At 40.4% G+C, this 17,565-nt stretch overlaps 1 protein-coding gene and 1 long non-coding RNA gene across 2 annotated transcripts in view; one reads left to right on the top strand and one right to left on the bottom strand.

The window, feature by feature from the left end:
• insyn1 (inhibitory synaptic factor 1) overlaps positions 1–16,334 on the top strand; it is a 45,958-nt gene extending 29,624 nt beyond the window's left edge. The window contains exon 3 of the mRNA XM_058628518.1: positions 14,802–16,334. Within this exon, the coding sequence (XP_058484501.1) occupies positions 14,802–15,617 (816 nt within the window). The 3' untranslated portion in view covers positions 15,618–16,334. The remainder of the gene's footprint in view (positions 1–14,801) is intronic.
• LOC131459091 (uncharacterized) overlaps positions 1–17,565 on the bottom strand; it is an 87,280-nt gene that overhangs the window by 9,908 nt on the left and 59,807 nt on the right. The gene's annotated exons all lie outside the window — the stretch shown is intronic.

Below are 17,565 nucleotides of genomic sequence, written 5' to 3' on the forward strand. Positions count from 1 at the left end.
AAGGGCTTGTGACAGCAAGGTAGAACATCTCCACATACCGTCATGCTTCCCTGCCAATTTTCCAACCTATAATTAACAACACAGACACTCGCACACACAGAAACACATTAAAAGTCAAATCAAGAGAATTGTTTAAGAAAAAATAAGCTGTGGTATGAGGGAGGGGGAGTTATATATGTATTCTCTGCTTATTTCAGGCAAATAATCAACACGTTTTTGACTTTCTGGTAAAGCGTAATGAACACACCCATCTGATCTGGCACAATGAGAGGCTGATAATAATATCATATATATACACAGTATAGACAGTAAATATTCCTACAGCAAGGGATGTTAAAGATCGGGAAATATTGTCACAACAGGCTTTATCAAAATGTAGAAGAATGTTTGATTAGCATGCCTGTGCACATCTGCGTGCTGTGTTAGTCCTCTCAATATCCTTCCCCCACTAGGGAATGCTTGTTCAATAACATAATACCCGTGATGAGAAATCAGCCTCCTCCCCTCAAATATGAAACACTAATTGCCTTATTGATAACTCTAATAGTGCAGTGGTGGTTGACAACCGGCGTATCACATCATCACAAATTTAGTACTATTCAACCTGGAATACATGAAGATTAGATCACACCCCGCTCTCACTATCTGGCCTCACCAGACACTGCAGTAAGTTTTCTCACACATGCTTCTCTCTATTTCATAGCTCAGCTCACTACCTTAACACCGCAAAGCTAAAAATAGGTGAAGAGTTTAGATAATGACAAAGAAGGTCATTGTCGGCCTCGCTATCTCTATAAGGTCTGGCAAGGAGCCGACTGATTGTTCATTTCTATTGTAAGCAACAGTAAGAGACCGTTAGGGAGATGTTATCCTCAGATTACAACGAGATGTGGTGACATACCTGTCACTCTGATGATCGATTGCCTGCAGGAGATTCTTCAGTTTGTTAGATTATGGTTGTTGTTTTTTTTTTGTTTTTTTTTTACAAGATGCAATGTGCAAGTGGGTGGGTGGACAGGAGAACGTCTATAAATAGAAAAACTGGTGATAGAGGCAGGTATGTGTGGCAGCCAGATGGTGCCTTGTGGGAAATGTCTCCCAGTGATTTTGTTTGCAAATAGGTCTCTGTAAAGTCACCAGCTCCTCTCCTCCAACTCGCCTGCTGTTGCAGAGCTTTAGGAACTGCCATATCTGATAAAGGTGCTGCAGACTCAAAGATGTCCTGCCGCTTGCCAGAGAGAGAGTGAAAGTGACGCACTGTGACAGGTTTTGTCACTCTCTGAGGTGACCGCCCTACAGATTGTCACAGATAGAAATGGCAGAACCCTGGCAGCAATGACAAATTGTTTTGAGAGAAATAAGTAGGAGAGCGAGTCATGCCAATATCTGTGACCTACTTCAGCACGGTAGTGGGGGAAAGAGGGGAGCAAGCCATCACTCAAGATCTCTGTTTTCACTTCCCATCAATGTAAGTGTATAGGTGTCACGACCCTTTCCAAATGGGGTTCTCAGTGGAGAAAGAAATGACTGAAGACTTGTAAGAAAAGAGGGACGCTTCAACACACCGCATAATTTAACACATAAATACATTTGTATAAATAAATCAAATAAAGAGTACAGTGTGTATGTGCACATGGAGGATTCCATTATTAAAAAAAAAAAAAAAAAAAAAAACTCTTGTTATATCTTTAAGAGAACAATCCTTGATGTGCTCCACTGAGTGAGCGCAAAAACGACACTGAACACAGCAACAGAAGCCAGGGTGATTTCACGGAGATATGGGCACATTTTCTGGTTCGTAACTGCTAGCACCGCACCAAATAAAGCTCATTTGGGTGTAGAAGCTCAAACAAACATTTTACGAGTACACAAATTCAATCTCCAATTATCTTTTAATACAACAGCTAAAGGTCTTTATCTCTTGAAGTCTTTACTACTATTGTTTTTTTTCCCCCCTCTGCCTCTACCACAGTGCAATGATACAATATACTGTGTTTCAGTTCACAAGATAATGATTAATTGATATGTGTAATGGATAACAATGTAGATTATTTGATCTAATTAATAATAATAAGTAAAGGTCTCCATGAGGCAGGATTGAATTTATCTAAAGTAAATAAACCCTGGTCATTGTAAATGGGACCCTATTATGGTGTATCCATTTCTACATCAAGGGAAAATAGAGTGCTCATTTCAAACAGCACACTCCTCTTGATATTGAGTCACACACAGTCACAGGCCTGAGGGTGAAAAAGCTTTGTAAAAGAGAGGTCAGAGGAAACTTGTTCAAGCTGACAGAGTGGCCACAAGTAAGAGCTTAGTGCAACAACATAGTGAAAAAAAGGCATCCAAGAATAGATACATCATTGAGAACTGAAAGTGTCACGACTGTGTTCAAATTCATGCAAGTGAAGTGTTTGATTGGGCCTCTCCAGGCTCATGATCACCAATTTATGATACAGAGGAACCACAAAAATCTCAGGGCTTGTTGTAACACAGAGAGTGAAGGTCATTGTCACTGTCAGTAAAGGAGGGAGGCATTTTTCCTCGGTACATTCTGTATTAGCTACTTTATTATCAAAGCATGTTTATACTACAATGCAGTATACAATTCTATTTCAATTTATTGCAGTTGCTATTTCAGTTTTCAGGGTGACTGAGTATTTCTGCCCTCACACGTTATTTTCTGTCCATAGATCAAGTTCTTGATTTGCAGTGAATCATCCCGTAATAATGCTGCTTGGCTCACTGGTAGTCACCACAGAGAACCAAAGCATACACAATAGGGATCGAGCAAAAATGAAATTCTCCAAATCTACAAACGCATTCCTGAGGTTTAACAACACAAGCCATAACAGAGCAGAAAGGAAGTTACAGCAACGACAACAAAAGGAAAAGGTTGCGTAAATGTTTTTCCCTCTCTGTTTTTTTGTTCGGAACCAGCTTAGATTTGGTTGAAAATGATATATGGGTTCACACAGTAAAAGAAAATGGGAGCACACTCCCATTAAGATAAGCACTGCAGGCCAAGGAAACCTAGAAATGCCAGTGGTATATTGATTGCATGCCCTGTATTAATAGTAGGGTTAGCTTCTGCTTTCTCAGCCTGGACATTTCATCCAAATCCGTGGCCCGAGAACAATGAGCAGCAATGAAAGCTAACCCCACGTTTAACTCAAAAGAAAAATGGTGCAACTGCTGTGAAGCTGATAGGACAGTTGTGGTGGACTGAAATGCACAGCCGAGCAAAGTCAATAGTTCAATAGTCTGTTTAGATGTGTTTCAGCTCAATGTTTGTCCCAAGACCAAAAGGGGAAGCTAAATTCCTTTAAAAAACAACTATTGTTTCCACTCAATAACTAGCTAAATGATATTATTACAGACATTATAACACATAGAGTATTCAAATAGACCTTTTTTTTCTCGATACAAAGACAATTCACTTAGATTTCACTGCAGGATTTATTGGTTTCGTTGTTGGCAAGTGGTTGAAACTGTATGTCTTACTCTATTCAGGGAATGTGACTTCTGTGAGTGTGACTACAAATGCTGCATAGTAAACTAGCGCTGTTGCAAAAAACACTCACATTATTCATTATACTGATGATGTGTAATGCATTATGGCATATGGAGCAGAGCTGCAGTTGCTATGTGAATGATAAATAATTGTGGTGAAATATTATGGCATGTAAATAGCCAACTCAGTGCATTTCACTGGCTGAAAATTTATTTTAAATATTTTGGAAAACGGCACAGCACTTCTTTTTTTTTTGTTCAGAAACTGAAACAATCTCTTCATGTTTTTCCTGACATGTGACCTTTTTAGATTGTGCAGTAGCAAAGGTAAAAGTCATGTGAGCTTGTTACACAGTGGGAAGGAGCTTAAAGAAAGATGTTTGGGGATGACACTTGACTGCGACTATTTGACTACGACACTATGATTGTGAGATATGCAGCTCTGTTCCATACGTCATGATGTCCTGACATTAGTTTTACGAATTCTGCGAGTATGCCCTCTTTACCTCATATTACATCCGAAAACCAACTGGCTCTATTTTAGTTTGAAAAATGACAGTGCTAGACAAAAACAGAGATGTTTGGCACAACTTGTATTTGCTTCCTGACTTATTCTCCTTAGTTCCAAAAGTGCTTTTGACGATTTCCATTGAAGCTTATTATCGCGGTCATTACTTTTCTGAAAACGATTGCAGTGGCGACAACCTGCTACCTGTTTACATCGGCATCAAGGTGCATTAGTATGGATACATTTTACTCCTGATACAGATCATGTCATTACAGCGTAGAAATATAGATGTAGCCTAATTTTTTACACATGTTTGTTTCCTCGGGGCCTTTGAAGCAAAGACTTAGTGCTTATCTATTTGCAGGTCGGGCCAGTAGATAAAGTGGCAGTGAGAATGTGAAGTGTCGAGCTGAAGGATTTACTGCTCGACTGGGCTAGTTGTGTTCTCCCTTGTGAGAAATTAAGAAAGGGAGATTAAATCTCCCTTATTTGAGGGTTACCATCATCTTAAGAACAGTCATTTTTTTTCTTGCAGTTATCAAATCGTAGCTAAAGGAATTATGACTTAACGCACTTTTTGTACAACATGGCATTTGTTGTTTGAGAAAATTAACCCAACAGGATCTGCCATGTTTACTTCTAATTACGCAGAAGATTCACCGGCGCATCACATGTTTGTGACGTCAGCTTCTCAGTACCGTAATTCAAATTCATTAAAACAGTTGAACGACTGCCAGATATTGAAAGTTTAAGTTATCTTGGAAAAAGGGGCATAAGCACTCACTTGACAATTCTGCAGCCAGAAAAACTAAACAAATCCAGGCGGCCTGAATATAATGATGGTCTGACGAAATTATGTCAAAAAAGAACCCATCACGAACTACCACAATACTGTGAATGCCTAGAGCATCATGAACATGCTCTACATTTACTTACTTTGAGCTACTCTGTTTAAGTATTAAGTATTTAAATATAAGTATTAAGACCTGGGTTCGAGCCCCGGTTGGAACAAGGGCCTTTCTGCATGGAGTTTGCATGTTCTCCCTGTGTGCGTTGGTTTTCTCCAGGTTCTCCGGTTTCCTCTCACAGTCCAAAAACATAGGGGATAAGGTAAATTGGTTGACGATAGGTGTGAGAGTGAATGGTTGTTTGTCTCTCTGTGTGGCCCTGCGATGGACCGGCGAACTGTCCAGGGTGTACCCCGCCTATCGCCCTATGTCGGCTGAGATTGGCACAGCACCCCCCGTGAGGATAAAAGCGGTAGATAATGGATGGATGGATGGTACTTGTTGACATGAGTGCAGAATTATAGGTCAACAACTGAATAAGGAAAGGTGTCATGGATTATACAAGTCAAAAGTTACACTCAGTTTTGCTTAGATCCTCCACTTTTTTCCCTTCACTACAAACAGCTGATAGATCTGCCAGGAAAACAGTAAAAATATGTTCGCCTGTGATAAAAAAAAAAAAAGGGTTTGCCCTTGGGGTAGTTTTTGGCAGCTTGGCATGTTATTCAAGATGTTTGGGGGTGTGGAAATCCATTTACACCCCCAAAATTGTGAAATAGCATCCAGTACTGTTGCATGAAAACTGTCATTAGCCAATATCATCTATCCCCAGCCCAGGAAGAAATACCGTGATAGGAGCCATAACACAAATCCAAAAAGAAGGATTTTTAATTAGAAACAGAGAGCAGGTGGTATCATCTGCATGGTCATTAGACATGGATATTTTTTTTCACACAAGCATAAAAACTACTTGTTGGCTGAAGGGAATGGCTACTTCAAAATATTTGTTTCATTCATTCTTAATTATGATTAAGCTATTGGCGGCTTTGTGTCACTACATATTATGTAGGACAATGTGCTGTTCATACCTGATATTATCCTGGTGATCTGATGGACGAGTGGGAAGCTGAAGGCAAGTTCACAGCTGGCATCAGAACGCATGACAAATGAACGCATCATTGTACAACCGGAGACGAAATTGCCTTAGTATGTCCTCCCATTACATGAAGGATATCAGCTTTTACCATCTTCTATTTTCTATTCAACTTGAATACATTTTCAACTATTTGAATTATTTGTTCATAAACAGCCCGCGTGAGCCTGTAATTAGACCATTACACTACGTTACATCACATTTTACCAAGTTTGTGTTTATTATTATTATTATTTTGATTTACTACAAATAGCTGTAGATGCCTCAGAATTTAAAATGTTACCATATTACATTGTGCATATTTAATTATGTGAGTAGACAAATCAGCTTCACTACTGTAGAAAAAATAATCTTCCTGCCCCTTTTTAAGTGCAGTCTGCTAATCTATTTGTTGGTCTAGATACACTGGCAGTGTGAATGTGAAGTGTCTGGGTGAGGGATTTACTGCCGGATTGTCTGACCTGGCTCCTGTAGTTGTGTTCTCTCTGCCACAGTGATTCTCCTGTACAGGTCGCACATGTCTGCTCCGCACTGAAAACCTACAACCATTACACACCTTCACTGGCCTTCTACACCAAAACATGTTGTTAATGAAAACTAAGAGTCAAAACTACCAAGTCATTAAAACTGGTCAGTGGGGTCTGGCTGCGCTCACAAGCGCACCTTTTTTTTTCCTCGAAAATTTGAACAGCGTGACCTGAGAGTACTCAGGCCTAATCCCAGTGCTATCTCGGGGAAGCAGACAGACTGAGGAGCCCTGTAGCGTGGCACTACCATCTTTTTCTGCTCATTACCGGCCCTAGGCTTCTCAACACAGATAGAAGCAATGAAGGAGAACCTCAATAAATGATCAGCGTGCTCTGCCAGAACCAGCGCATGCAGCATCTGCTCAGCTGTTGCTGTTCCCGTCTTCCACCCTCAACGACTATACAACCTCCCAGATTTCCCATACATTAGGAGGTCTAGTCTGCCCAGTCTAATGACTTAAATTTGGCTAAGGAAGCGGCTGTTTTGCCATGCCTCAAGGACTCCCACCTCTCCTAGGGATAAACAAAGCCCATTATGTGGTTAAGTTTGAAATGATGCCTCTGATTAGTGAGTTGTCAGGACGAATTGTACCTACGTTCATCACAAGGCTTTAAAGCACTTGTATAAAAATTAGTTGTTGGGGGGGGGGGGGAAGATGAAAAAGCGGGAGGCATGTGCCTAATGAAGTCTCGGGCTTATAGCCCCTCTCATGACAGGATAATTACACAAAATGCTTCCAACGAACACTTCAAAGGACACTTCATCTCTGTGCCAACACCATGCAACACATCTCACCAATCAAGATGGCCTGACCTAAATCCAGTCCTCCTGGCTTGTCTGCATAGCTGCCCGCCCACAGACTCACTGAAGCGCGCCATGAAGTCAATTGCATTAGAATACACTCAATATACCAATGCGATAAATATACAAGAATTACCTTGCTGACTTTGCCGCAGAAACATATTGACAGGGTTAGGCCCATTGTGTGTCGCAGGACGTTGCATGCAGTGTTAATGAAGAGAGCAAAGGATACAGAGTGCACTCTATGGAAACATGCATGCAAACACATGAATACTTAATCCACCTTATTCAGGCCCTGAATCATTTCTGCATGTGCTAAGCAGCCAAAGATGATGATCGAGCATAAACAGTAGTGTATTGGTTGAGTGATGTAGGAATCGCTCATAGAACACATTTAGGTCTTTTTAGTGAAACAAACCGAACCTTTTGAAGAACTTATTCCCCTCCTCGCCTGAGGCGGTGCTGCATCAAGAATTACCGTAGGAGAAGACAAACAATGAACAAGAAATCTCGCTCAGCTATTGTTGAGAGAAAAACATGGAGCTGCATCAAATCCTATCGGTCTTGGGTTTTTTTTTTATTTTGTTTTACGCGAACATACTACACATACAACATATGCTGCAACAATGGGCTCAGCCATTTCTCCCGGCTACTGTTCTACACGCGTGTATGTTTTGGTTGTGTTTTCCCACAATGACCTGCATTGTGGTCTGCGTCCTGCATTCACTTGAAGCAAACAAGAGCTTCTTTACTGGCGGACCAGAGTTTGGTTGTGCATTCCCACTTTCCCAAACAACCCGGACTTTCCGAGCAAACAATTTAGGGTTCAGTTAAGAAGGGCCGGTGTGAATGCACCCTTAATTTCATATAGCACTTATTAAGCCACATTTTCTTGTACTTTGCTTTGAGAGCCTAGGGGTTTTTATGTCATAGATTAAAGAGGCATCAACTGTCATCTGATTCAAAACGTGCTCTGTCATAAAGAAAGGAGTCTCTGGTCAAGTTGGAAAAACTGTTAACTGTCAAGTCTCTAGCAAAATTTTCATCCTCCTCCGGGCCGAGCTTTCACATCACAAAGCCCAGGCTTTTAAATCAACACTGCTGGGCCGATATGGACCATTGTGCATGATGAACATACAGTACATTCAGCTGGGTAATATTACATACAGAGCCACAAATACAAAGTGTTCCCAGAATGCTGTTTCATCCAATTGTAAACAAGCTGGTCGTAAAAAAGAGTGCACAGTGGACATTTTCTTCTGGTGAATCCCGTAATGATGTTCTTCCAGAGTACGTCAGGGATGATAAATTAGCTTCTGGGGAATGAGATGAACCATATCCCCGCAATGTGAGTGGCTTGGATGCTCCCCTTTTAACATCTAGAGACAAATTAAACAGGGGAAATAAGCACGTAAGGTGGAACTGCAAAATCTGCAGGAGCTACTGGCATTAAAAAATATCTGTGTGTTTTTAAAAAGCCAGCATGCAAGGCCATTTTGATAATTGCTGAGACTTTTAAACTGGCACACACGGCTTGCAGTGCTCAAAGTGCTGTGCAGGGGCAGGCTGGAAATCTATTGTGACATGTTGAGAAAGAAATAACACTTAGATGTGTTCGAACGGCTCCACTGAACATGTTTCAGATTGTTCCCATGAAGGAAATGCAAAGCCACGCGAGCTGCTGGATGCTGCATAATTAACAAACACGCACAGCAAACATCTCGCAGTCTACGCTGAAAATGACTCCTGGTAGAGCGGGTGGCACAGGAACAGATGGAGTGAGGCCACTTGAACACAGCATAATGAGGCAATCCTCAGAAAATTCACTCGTACAGTGTGTATTTCAAATGAAGTGAGGATGTATTTTATTTTGTTAACGCACCTGATTTTTTTTTTGGATTTTTTTTTTTTTTTACTGAAACAAAATAGAATTCTGCAGATGCCATGTGCCACAGCAGTTTTTATTTGCTGATAAATTATAGAATAAGTAACGCAGCCGAGCACAGAATGAGAAAGACCCTTTTCGTTAAGGATCATTAGAAACACATTTAAGAAGTCACTTCACATAAGTAACATATATAAGACTTGTAAGGGAAGGCACTTCCGTCTGTTTGCTCGACAGTTTTTCTCTTTTCATATTAAAAGCAACAAATGCCCATCAAAACCAGCTCTTCCCACTGAACATCTGTTTAAAGATCAACAGAGTGATAAGACCATGTGGTAAATATACCCATCCTCACCAGACGCAATTTTACACCCAAACTTTCATGTTTGCAGATTTTGACCACAATCTGCCTTTCCAACACGCCGTTAAACATTCACAGCGCAATAACTTATTCCTCAACTAATGTACCAGCACATTTTCAATTAGCATTAACAGAGGACAGGCAGTCACTTTGGGAGAAACCGGTACCGTACCCACTCACAATAAATAAATCATGATACCAGGTGGAGCTGAATATTAGAGAGAAGGACTCTTGTAATGATAGTGGACAGTATACTGAATCTATTTCCCACTATTTCCCTCATTTACCACTCCACCTGAGAAGAGGCTCCTCGGAGAGTTTTTACATTACTGACCATCACTCTGTTCTTGATTATCCTTGCCTGTCTTTTCCATCACTGTACCCTTCTGTCACAGACAAGACTCCAAGTGCCCATCTTTCACTCTGACCCTCAATTACACAGCCCAATCATTTCAGACAGGTGTTGAGGTAAGTAATAAACTCTCGCCTGATGCTGCCAAGGCAGCCTGTCCGTTAGAGCAACTACAAGAACTCTGAAATGACTGAACCTGAGGTTGATCAGATGCTGTGACCAACACTTGACTTGTGGCTGGCAGCTGACAGTTTGCAGTAAAATCAATTTTTATTTTTTTTGACCAGTTTGTGGTTTGTATGGATGTATAGAAGATATCAACTAAATCGGGTGTGTTTTATTAGCAACACTGCATCTGCAGTACAATGGACAGACTATATTATCACGGCCAAGAGAAAACCTTTACCGATTTGATTACTTTTGAGGAAATGCTTTTTCATTAGTTAACACACAGATAGACAAAAAGGGGGGAAAGCATTGATTGACAGGAAAAAAAATAAGATGAAATATAGAGTTGCAAGGTTTCCACCCAAACTGTCACTGAAAAAGCTTTGATTTGTGTGCTAATCACTGGTAATTGCTGTAGCCATCAGGAGTTTCCGTAGCTTCCATTTACAGTTAAGAATATAGTCGAGGTTGTCAGAACAGGCGTCGAGATATAAATTAAAGACTTAACTTAAACTCAAATCCCCTGCACTTATATGGACACTTATACATTACAGCTTAACTGTGTTGCAAATGGAGTCTTCTCCGTCACAAGGATGTGCCATCACTGCATCATAAACTCTGTAGAGTGATAGCACCATAAAGTCTATGGGGGATACAAAGTCTGACTTTAGAGGTTTATCAGAGCTTCAAGTTGCATATCCACCATTCAACATTTTAAAGACACAAAACAAAGGGCCATGTCACATATACCTACTATATAGACCGCTAATGCTAGAATTGAATCTGCAGGTCTGTGTATCAAACATAACGGCTTCATCCACTCACACAAGCATTTTCAATTACTCTGGCTGATGAGACTCGTGTGAACAGGATTAATTGTTGGCATTGTAAACACAGGCTGTTTATTTCATAAGGAAAGAGCATTGGAATAATTATGTTTACTCTCAGAATGTTTGTTCACTTTCCTAATTGTGCATGTTACTACAAAGTCACACCTACTACAGATATGTTTCCTTCACTAATGCAAATATGATGATGATGATGATGATGCTCCCCTGCAAAATGTTTAATTGTCAAGTCGTGCAACTTGGTTTTGACCTCTAATTTAGACTTTAATGTAGATTTTTATAATGCGGTTTCAGTTTCAAAAACACATCGCTCATGACTGGCTCCCAATGTGCTCATTCATCTTTTGCGCTAACGCAATCTGCTCCTGCAGTTCACTCCTTAGCTCCTTCGTCACACATTCTCGGACGGGAAGAAAAAGCATTGCGCTTGTGCTGCATTGTGACCTAGAAAGATCCAGCAGACCCTTAGAGCTGAGACAGTTATCAAGTGAGATTAGCTCACATACTGCAAGCAGGGGTCAGACTACCCAGTAGGGCAGCTTGTGCAGCTTAGTGAGTGCACTAAGAACGCGTCCGAAAATGGAAAATAAGCAGACATGAAACAAGGCATCAAAATGGGTGATAATCGGAAACTTTACTTATTTACTTCACCCTTCTTTCTACAGTACAGTACATATCACTGTATAGTGTCAGATTTTTTCTAAATAATAATAGTTATTGGTTCCATTACAATATCTGCCTTCGTAACGTGGCTGGCTTTTTTGTTTTACCCTGATTGATTAAATCAAGTCCGACGTTCAAGTTATGTAATCAAGTAAACAAAGCTGTTCTGGCTCCCGTGCGTCTGAGAAACGTTGTACATGAACAAGTGAGTGAGTTGAAAACCTGCAAATCATAATGCAAACAGGTTAAGTAATCCCAGTATTAGGGGACTCATACAGAGCCACTCTCTCTGGGAAGTCTGCCAACGCGCTCATGAGATGTACGACGCCACGGCCAACACGATTTACCAAGAAGCTAACAGACGGAAGAGGGAATGCCACGAACGTAGATGAACATATTCAGATATAGAGTAAATGCAGGTGGTTTGAACAGCACAAAAATATCACTTTTCTGAGCAGAGGAGCTACAAACAGATATGCAGCATCGAATCATCCATTACACTCTTTTTTAAAGATTTATTCTTTCCTAAATTTGTTGCTGCTAATATAAGTCAGTGTTCTCATGTTTAATTCAAGGATGTATTGAGTAAATTTATGTTAGATTTAGAACATCGTCTTGATATATTTGCATAAGATCATTGGGCTCAACAATGTCAGCTGCCTCATTTGCCTTGCCGATCACCGGCTTTTAGCGAGCAGAGCGGTACTCCTCTCCTGTTTGCTTTTTCATTTTCTTCAGACTCATAACTTTGCTTTTAAAGTTGGGCAGCAAAAAATGAAAAAAAAGGATTTTTACCCCACATGCACCGATAAGACTTTTTGTGCTGCTGATACAACCATTCTCATTTGTAGTCATAAGAGGCTGAAGGAAGCAAGCACTGCATATAATTATGGAGACAAAAAAGGGATCATGTTCCACAAATCTCAGGGTAAAACCACACGCTCTCTGCTACTCAGCAGCAATTATGTTGCAAGCCCATATATTCATGTTCTAAAAAACAATTTAAAAGTTTTTGGAGTTCAACCCACAAGGCTTAATTGCTGAATGGTTTGAGGAAATGTATAATTTACAAGCTTCAGTACATGCATGCCGAGTGCTTCCATTTTACAATAGGTTGTTATTGAGAGCAGAACATGCTGATTGAAGATGCAAAAATGTCGAGTATAGAGGGCATGCATTTTGAGTGTTGTCTGCAAAACAGTACAATTCCAGCTTAAGTGCTTTCTGTTCATCTGACACTCAACACTGTGGCTAGTGGGGTGAAATTGTACGCAGCAATAAATAAAATGCTTTGTGTGTGATGCATTTACATGGAGCGAGAGAACATTTGATTGCATATTGTTTGTGGATACAGCAATAGCACTGGAATTAAAACACTGTATACATACACACACATATACATATATATATATATATACACACACACACACACACACACATATATATATATACACATATACACACACATACATATATATATATATACACATATACACACACATACATATATGTATGTATACAGTGTTTTAATTCCATTCCACACATATATATGCGTGCGTGGGTTCATCTCATTCATTCACAGTAACTATAGAGTGGAATATGAAAACAAAATTAATCAACCACTGGACTGAGTATTCGCAGCTTTCACCACTCATCTAAGAGACTCCTTCAGTTCATCTCCTTCACTCATAGAGCTGAAGATGCCTCTTTGATGAGCTGTGACACATCCACATCCAGGTGGCCTTGGCAGAAGTTAAAAAAAAATAAAAAATGAGGCATGAAAAATACAATTTATAGATAAAATGTAGTGTAATGGAAAGCCGTCAAGGCAAACAAAGATCTATTAGCAGTTGAGAATAAATATCAGCTTTGGTTCAACCTGCCTTTGGGAGTAAAATCAATGAATTGCAAACATCTAAAAGTTTCTTTGCATAGAGTATTGTGTAACCTGTCACCAATATTTATAGAAATATATTGTCACAATTAATACTTCTGGTTAAGTTTTCTTTCCTACTTTGGTCAACTTTGGTCATTAGAGTGAGTGTATTCATGTGTGTGAAGACAAATATCAGTTTGTGCGTTTGTATGCAATAATGATCCCCCTGTGTACATTGTGTGGTGTAAAAAGCCATTTGTTTTGTTGTGCCACTAATGATGTTATCAAGAAAGAAAAGTGGGTGCGTACTGTATATGAAAATCCAGCTGGAACTCGAGGGGATGGGATCACATCAGCTGTGACACCTGCTACATGTTGATGTCCAGGAGGACTCATGAGTTCATTATGACTTAATTACTAAATACGAATGGTCATGCCACAGCTCTCCGCTCACCTAATACACCACAAAGATTCATTACTTTGACAATTTCAATAATTGTTACTTTATTAGCGAATAGGTAAATTGGACACCCTAAATTGACCATAGGAGTGAGTGTGAGAGTGAATGGTTGTTTGTCTCTATCTGTGTGTGGCCCTGCGATGGACTGGCAAACTGTCCAGGGTGTACCCCGCCTATCGCCCGATGTAGCTGAGATTGGCACAGCACCCCCCGCAACCCTCTGGTGGAGGATAAAGCGGTAGATGATGACTGACTGACTGACTTTATTAGCAGTGCTGCTAGCATTGGATTATTCATAACATAGCATACAGTACTCAGAGTAGGATGGAATAAACACTCCCTGAACGGAAAATCACTGACAACAGGAGGAGGCTCCAAAAGCTTTTAAACAAAAATATTATAATGTAGAAACACACGTTTGTTGATCTGATCGGGATGAAGTGCAACTCTCTTTTTATTTTCATTATTACCCATGGATGGGAACATGCTTTAAGAATGCACAGATGTCCCTGGCACACACAGATATTTATGAGTCAGCGTTGAGATTTGTGGGTATACACCAAAGCAGTGGGATGCTGCCTGTAAAGAGAGGAGTCTCCCTCATGTAAGGTTGTATCTCCAATGTCCTATTGTCGCTGCTTCCTTTGCCAAATTCACTTGGTTTATGCAGGTCCCCAAACAGGAGCTCTATAGTATAAAACCTTAATAGCGCCCTCTGCTGGATCCAAACGGGTACTACTTCAAATGATCTATGAGACTGCAGCATGCATGCTTTTCAAGTCCCTACAGCTTGAAACTGAACTTTACAACCTACATCTAAAAATTAAATCTTGAATTAAAAGGCCTTATATCTAATCATTTTTTCTTACTCATGCTCTCCCTTTTCTATTGCAGGTGGTGGGTCAGATCGATAAACTAACGTCCGACTTTGACTTTGACCTGGATCAAGATGACTGGACAGTGGCCACAGCCAGCAGCACATCCAGCAGTGAGCGAGGTTTGGGAGAGGCCTTCAGGCTGGACTTCCTCAATGCAGATGTGCTTTCTGATAGCTGGGAATTTTGCAGCTACCTGGAGGCTGCTGGTGCCACCTCCCGCAGACCCGGTGAGCAATTGGGGGATCTTCGACCGGAGATTGGTCGTGGGACCATCCCAACCCAGACACAGACCCCAACCCCACCCCCTTCCACTGCCTCCGTCTACTCCCAGATGAATGGTGGGCTGCCCATTCCTAACGGGCCCCGCATTATCACTCCAGATTCCTCCAGCGAGGAGGCAAGCAGCTCCACGCACAGCCACAAGACTTCCCGTACCTCTGGCACAAGAGAAAGAGTGCGCTTCAGTGACAAAATCCTGTACCACGCATTGTGCTGCGATGATGATGAGGAAGAGGAGCAAGATGAATTGCAGGACAAGAGTGGCTGTGCTACACCAGACAGTGATACTGAGTCCAATCTCCTGGCCAGCTCAGTCACACCCAAACGTTCTTCCTCTGAGCACTCACTTCTCCATAACTGTCTGGACCCTTCCTACATCTCCTCACCAATGAAGGGGACAACAGGAGCTCACACACTACCCAGGAAAGGCCTCTTGAACCCCGGCTGCCGCAAAAAACTTTTACGAAACAGCAGCACACAAACTGTCTCTGACAAGAGCACCCAAACTGTACTGCCCTACGTTCCAACCAAACAGAAAACAAAGGACCACTGAAAAAGCCCTAAGTTTATCATAAATCTCAAGAGGAGGACTGTGGACTATTTAATATTAAATACATAGCTCATAGATTATTACACAAATAATTAATTACTAAATAAATAAATGATATATGGGAAAACACTCGACTACCTAAAGTCATTCTGAGGCTCAGGGAAAACACAATGAAATGAAGTAGTGAAGTGATTAAAGTTGAGATCCTTATGATGAAAGTTACAGATGGACCAAAAGGTTAGTGCCTGCTCTAATGTTTAAAGATAGATTGAATGAATTCCCTATGTGTAATCATCTGAAACAATGGTGGAGATTACAAAAGCAATCATTTTTAATAGATCATTTTGGTGTGGAAATCCGGAGGTGAAGTATGAAGAGTGTGAAGAGGTCCCTTCATCGACTCATACAATAGCATAAATCACAAAAAGAGAAAACAATGCTTGTTCCTATAATGTGGATACAAAACGCTGCACATTCTGTATTCTGAATATGTAAAGGCATCTTTTTTCATGTTCAAGTTTTTTCTCAAATGTCAAGGGGATTATTGTTTTCAGCAGGGAATTGTATCTAGATGCACATATGTCAACCCTCTTTTTGATGTCAACAAACACTACGTGGAGAGCCAGAAAAATATTTACCTGCCCTTGATTTCATAAATCATCTGAATGTGATCTCTTCTTGGTCTGCTGCAAAGGTCAAAACATATGGACATATATGTGGTGGTGGGGGGGGGGGACAGAAATATAAAGTCATTTCAAGATTTGCGGTCCACAAAAGCAACATTTCCTATTTTCTTCCTTTTCCTCTATGCATGCTGGTGATGCTATTAGGCTTCAGATCTCTGCTAAATGGCAGTCGACAAAAAAAGTTGTTAAAGGTTTTGTCTCTCAATGCAATCACTCAGCGGGAAAGTGAACTCCGTAGAGCAGCATTTTATTCACAGGACTAACACCAATAGCCATTCCTGATCAATATGTTAGAGGGAGGCTGCAGTAAGAGGGCTTGCTGCTGAGCATGCAAGCCTCTCCCCTGGGATCTGTGAACAAAAACTCACAGTCAGACCTATTTACTGACACTGAGTGGAACAAAAATTAGAACTGGGCCATAAAGAAGTGACATTTTAAAAAAGGTGTCCAAGAGCGAGAGCTGACGTTTCTGTTTAAAGATTTTTTTTTTTTCTAACCATGCAATAATCTATCGTGGGGGGACAGCTTTGTGAGACTCCCACCTTGATGCACTTAAACTTTCCCAATGTTGTGTTTCCAGTTTAAAAAGTAAAATGCCATAGCCTCAAAGAGGAAAGTCCATGCTTTCTCCTGTGAAGCTGACCTTTGTGCCTCTGATCACCGAATGTGGACCTTCTGCAGAAGAGAGAAAAGGTCAAAGCTATTGCAATTATCACCCCAGAAAAAAACACCAATCCCAACTCTACTAACATGTTTAATGCATCCTTTCTTCCGAACGGACTTTGGTGAATTAGATTTCACACCAAAGCTCCACACGGTGTGAATATTCTCATCATTATGTGAGCATGCAATATTATTTTGACATCAAAATCACAAGCTCTTATATGTGAGACTTTCCAACACTGTTCTATTTTTACCAATAGTTGAATTTGTGTAGAAACTGGAAGACTCACACGATCTACATTTGGTCATAGCTATATGTTTTATATCCATCAGGCATAAGGAATCGGTATGATTTTGAAATGTTCAAAATTGTAATGTGGTAGTAAAAAAAAAAGAAAAGTAAATATCATTTAAATGATTATCTTAAAATATTCACACCGTATATACAGAGCACATTAAAAAAAGAATGTTCCACAACTTTGGCAAAATTACAGAACAAGGTAAATACTAAAATACTGGTAAAGGAGAGGTTAAGGTATACGTTATTTGCGAGTTTTTCCAAACACTGATTTGGTTGAAAGTGATTTTAGACTTCACCGTTT

The sequence above is a fragment of the Solea solea genome, chromosome 5 (assembly GCF_958295425.1).
Source record: "Solea solea chromosome 5, fSolSol10.1, whole genome shotgun sequence".
NCBI classification, from domain to species: domain Eukaryota; kingdom Metazoa; phylum Chordata; class Actinopteri; order Pleuronectiformes; family Soleidae; genus Solea; species Solea solea.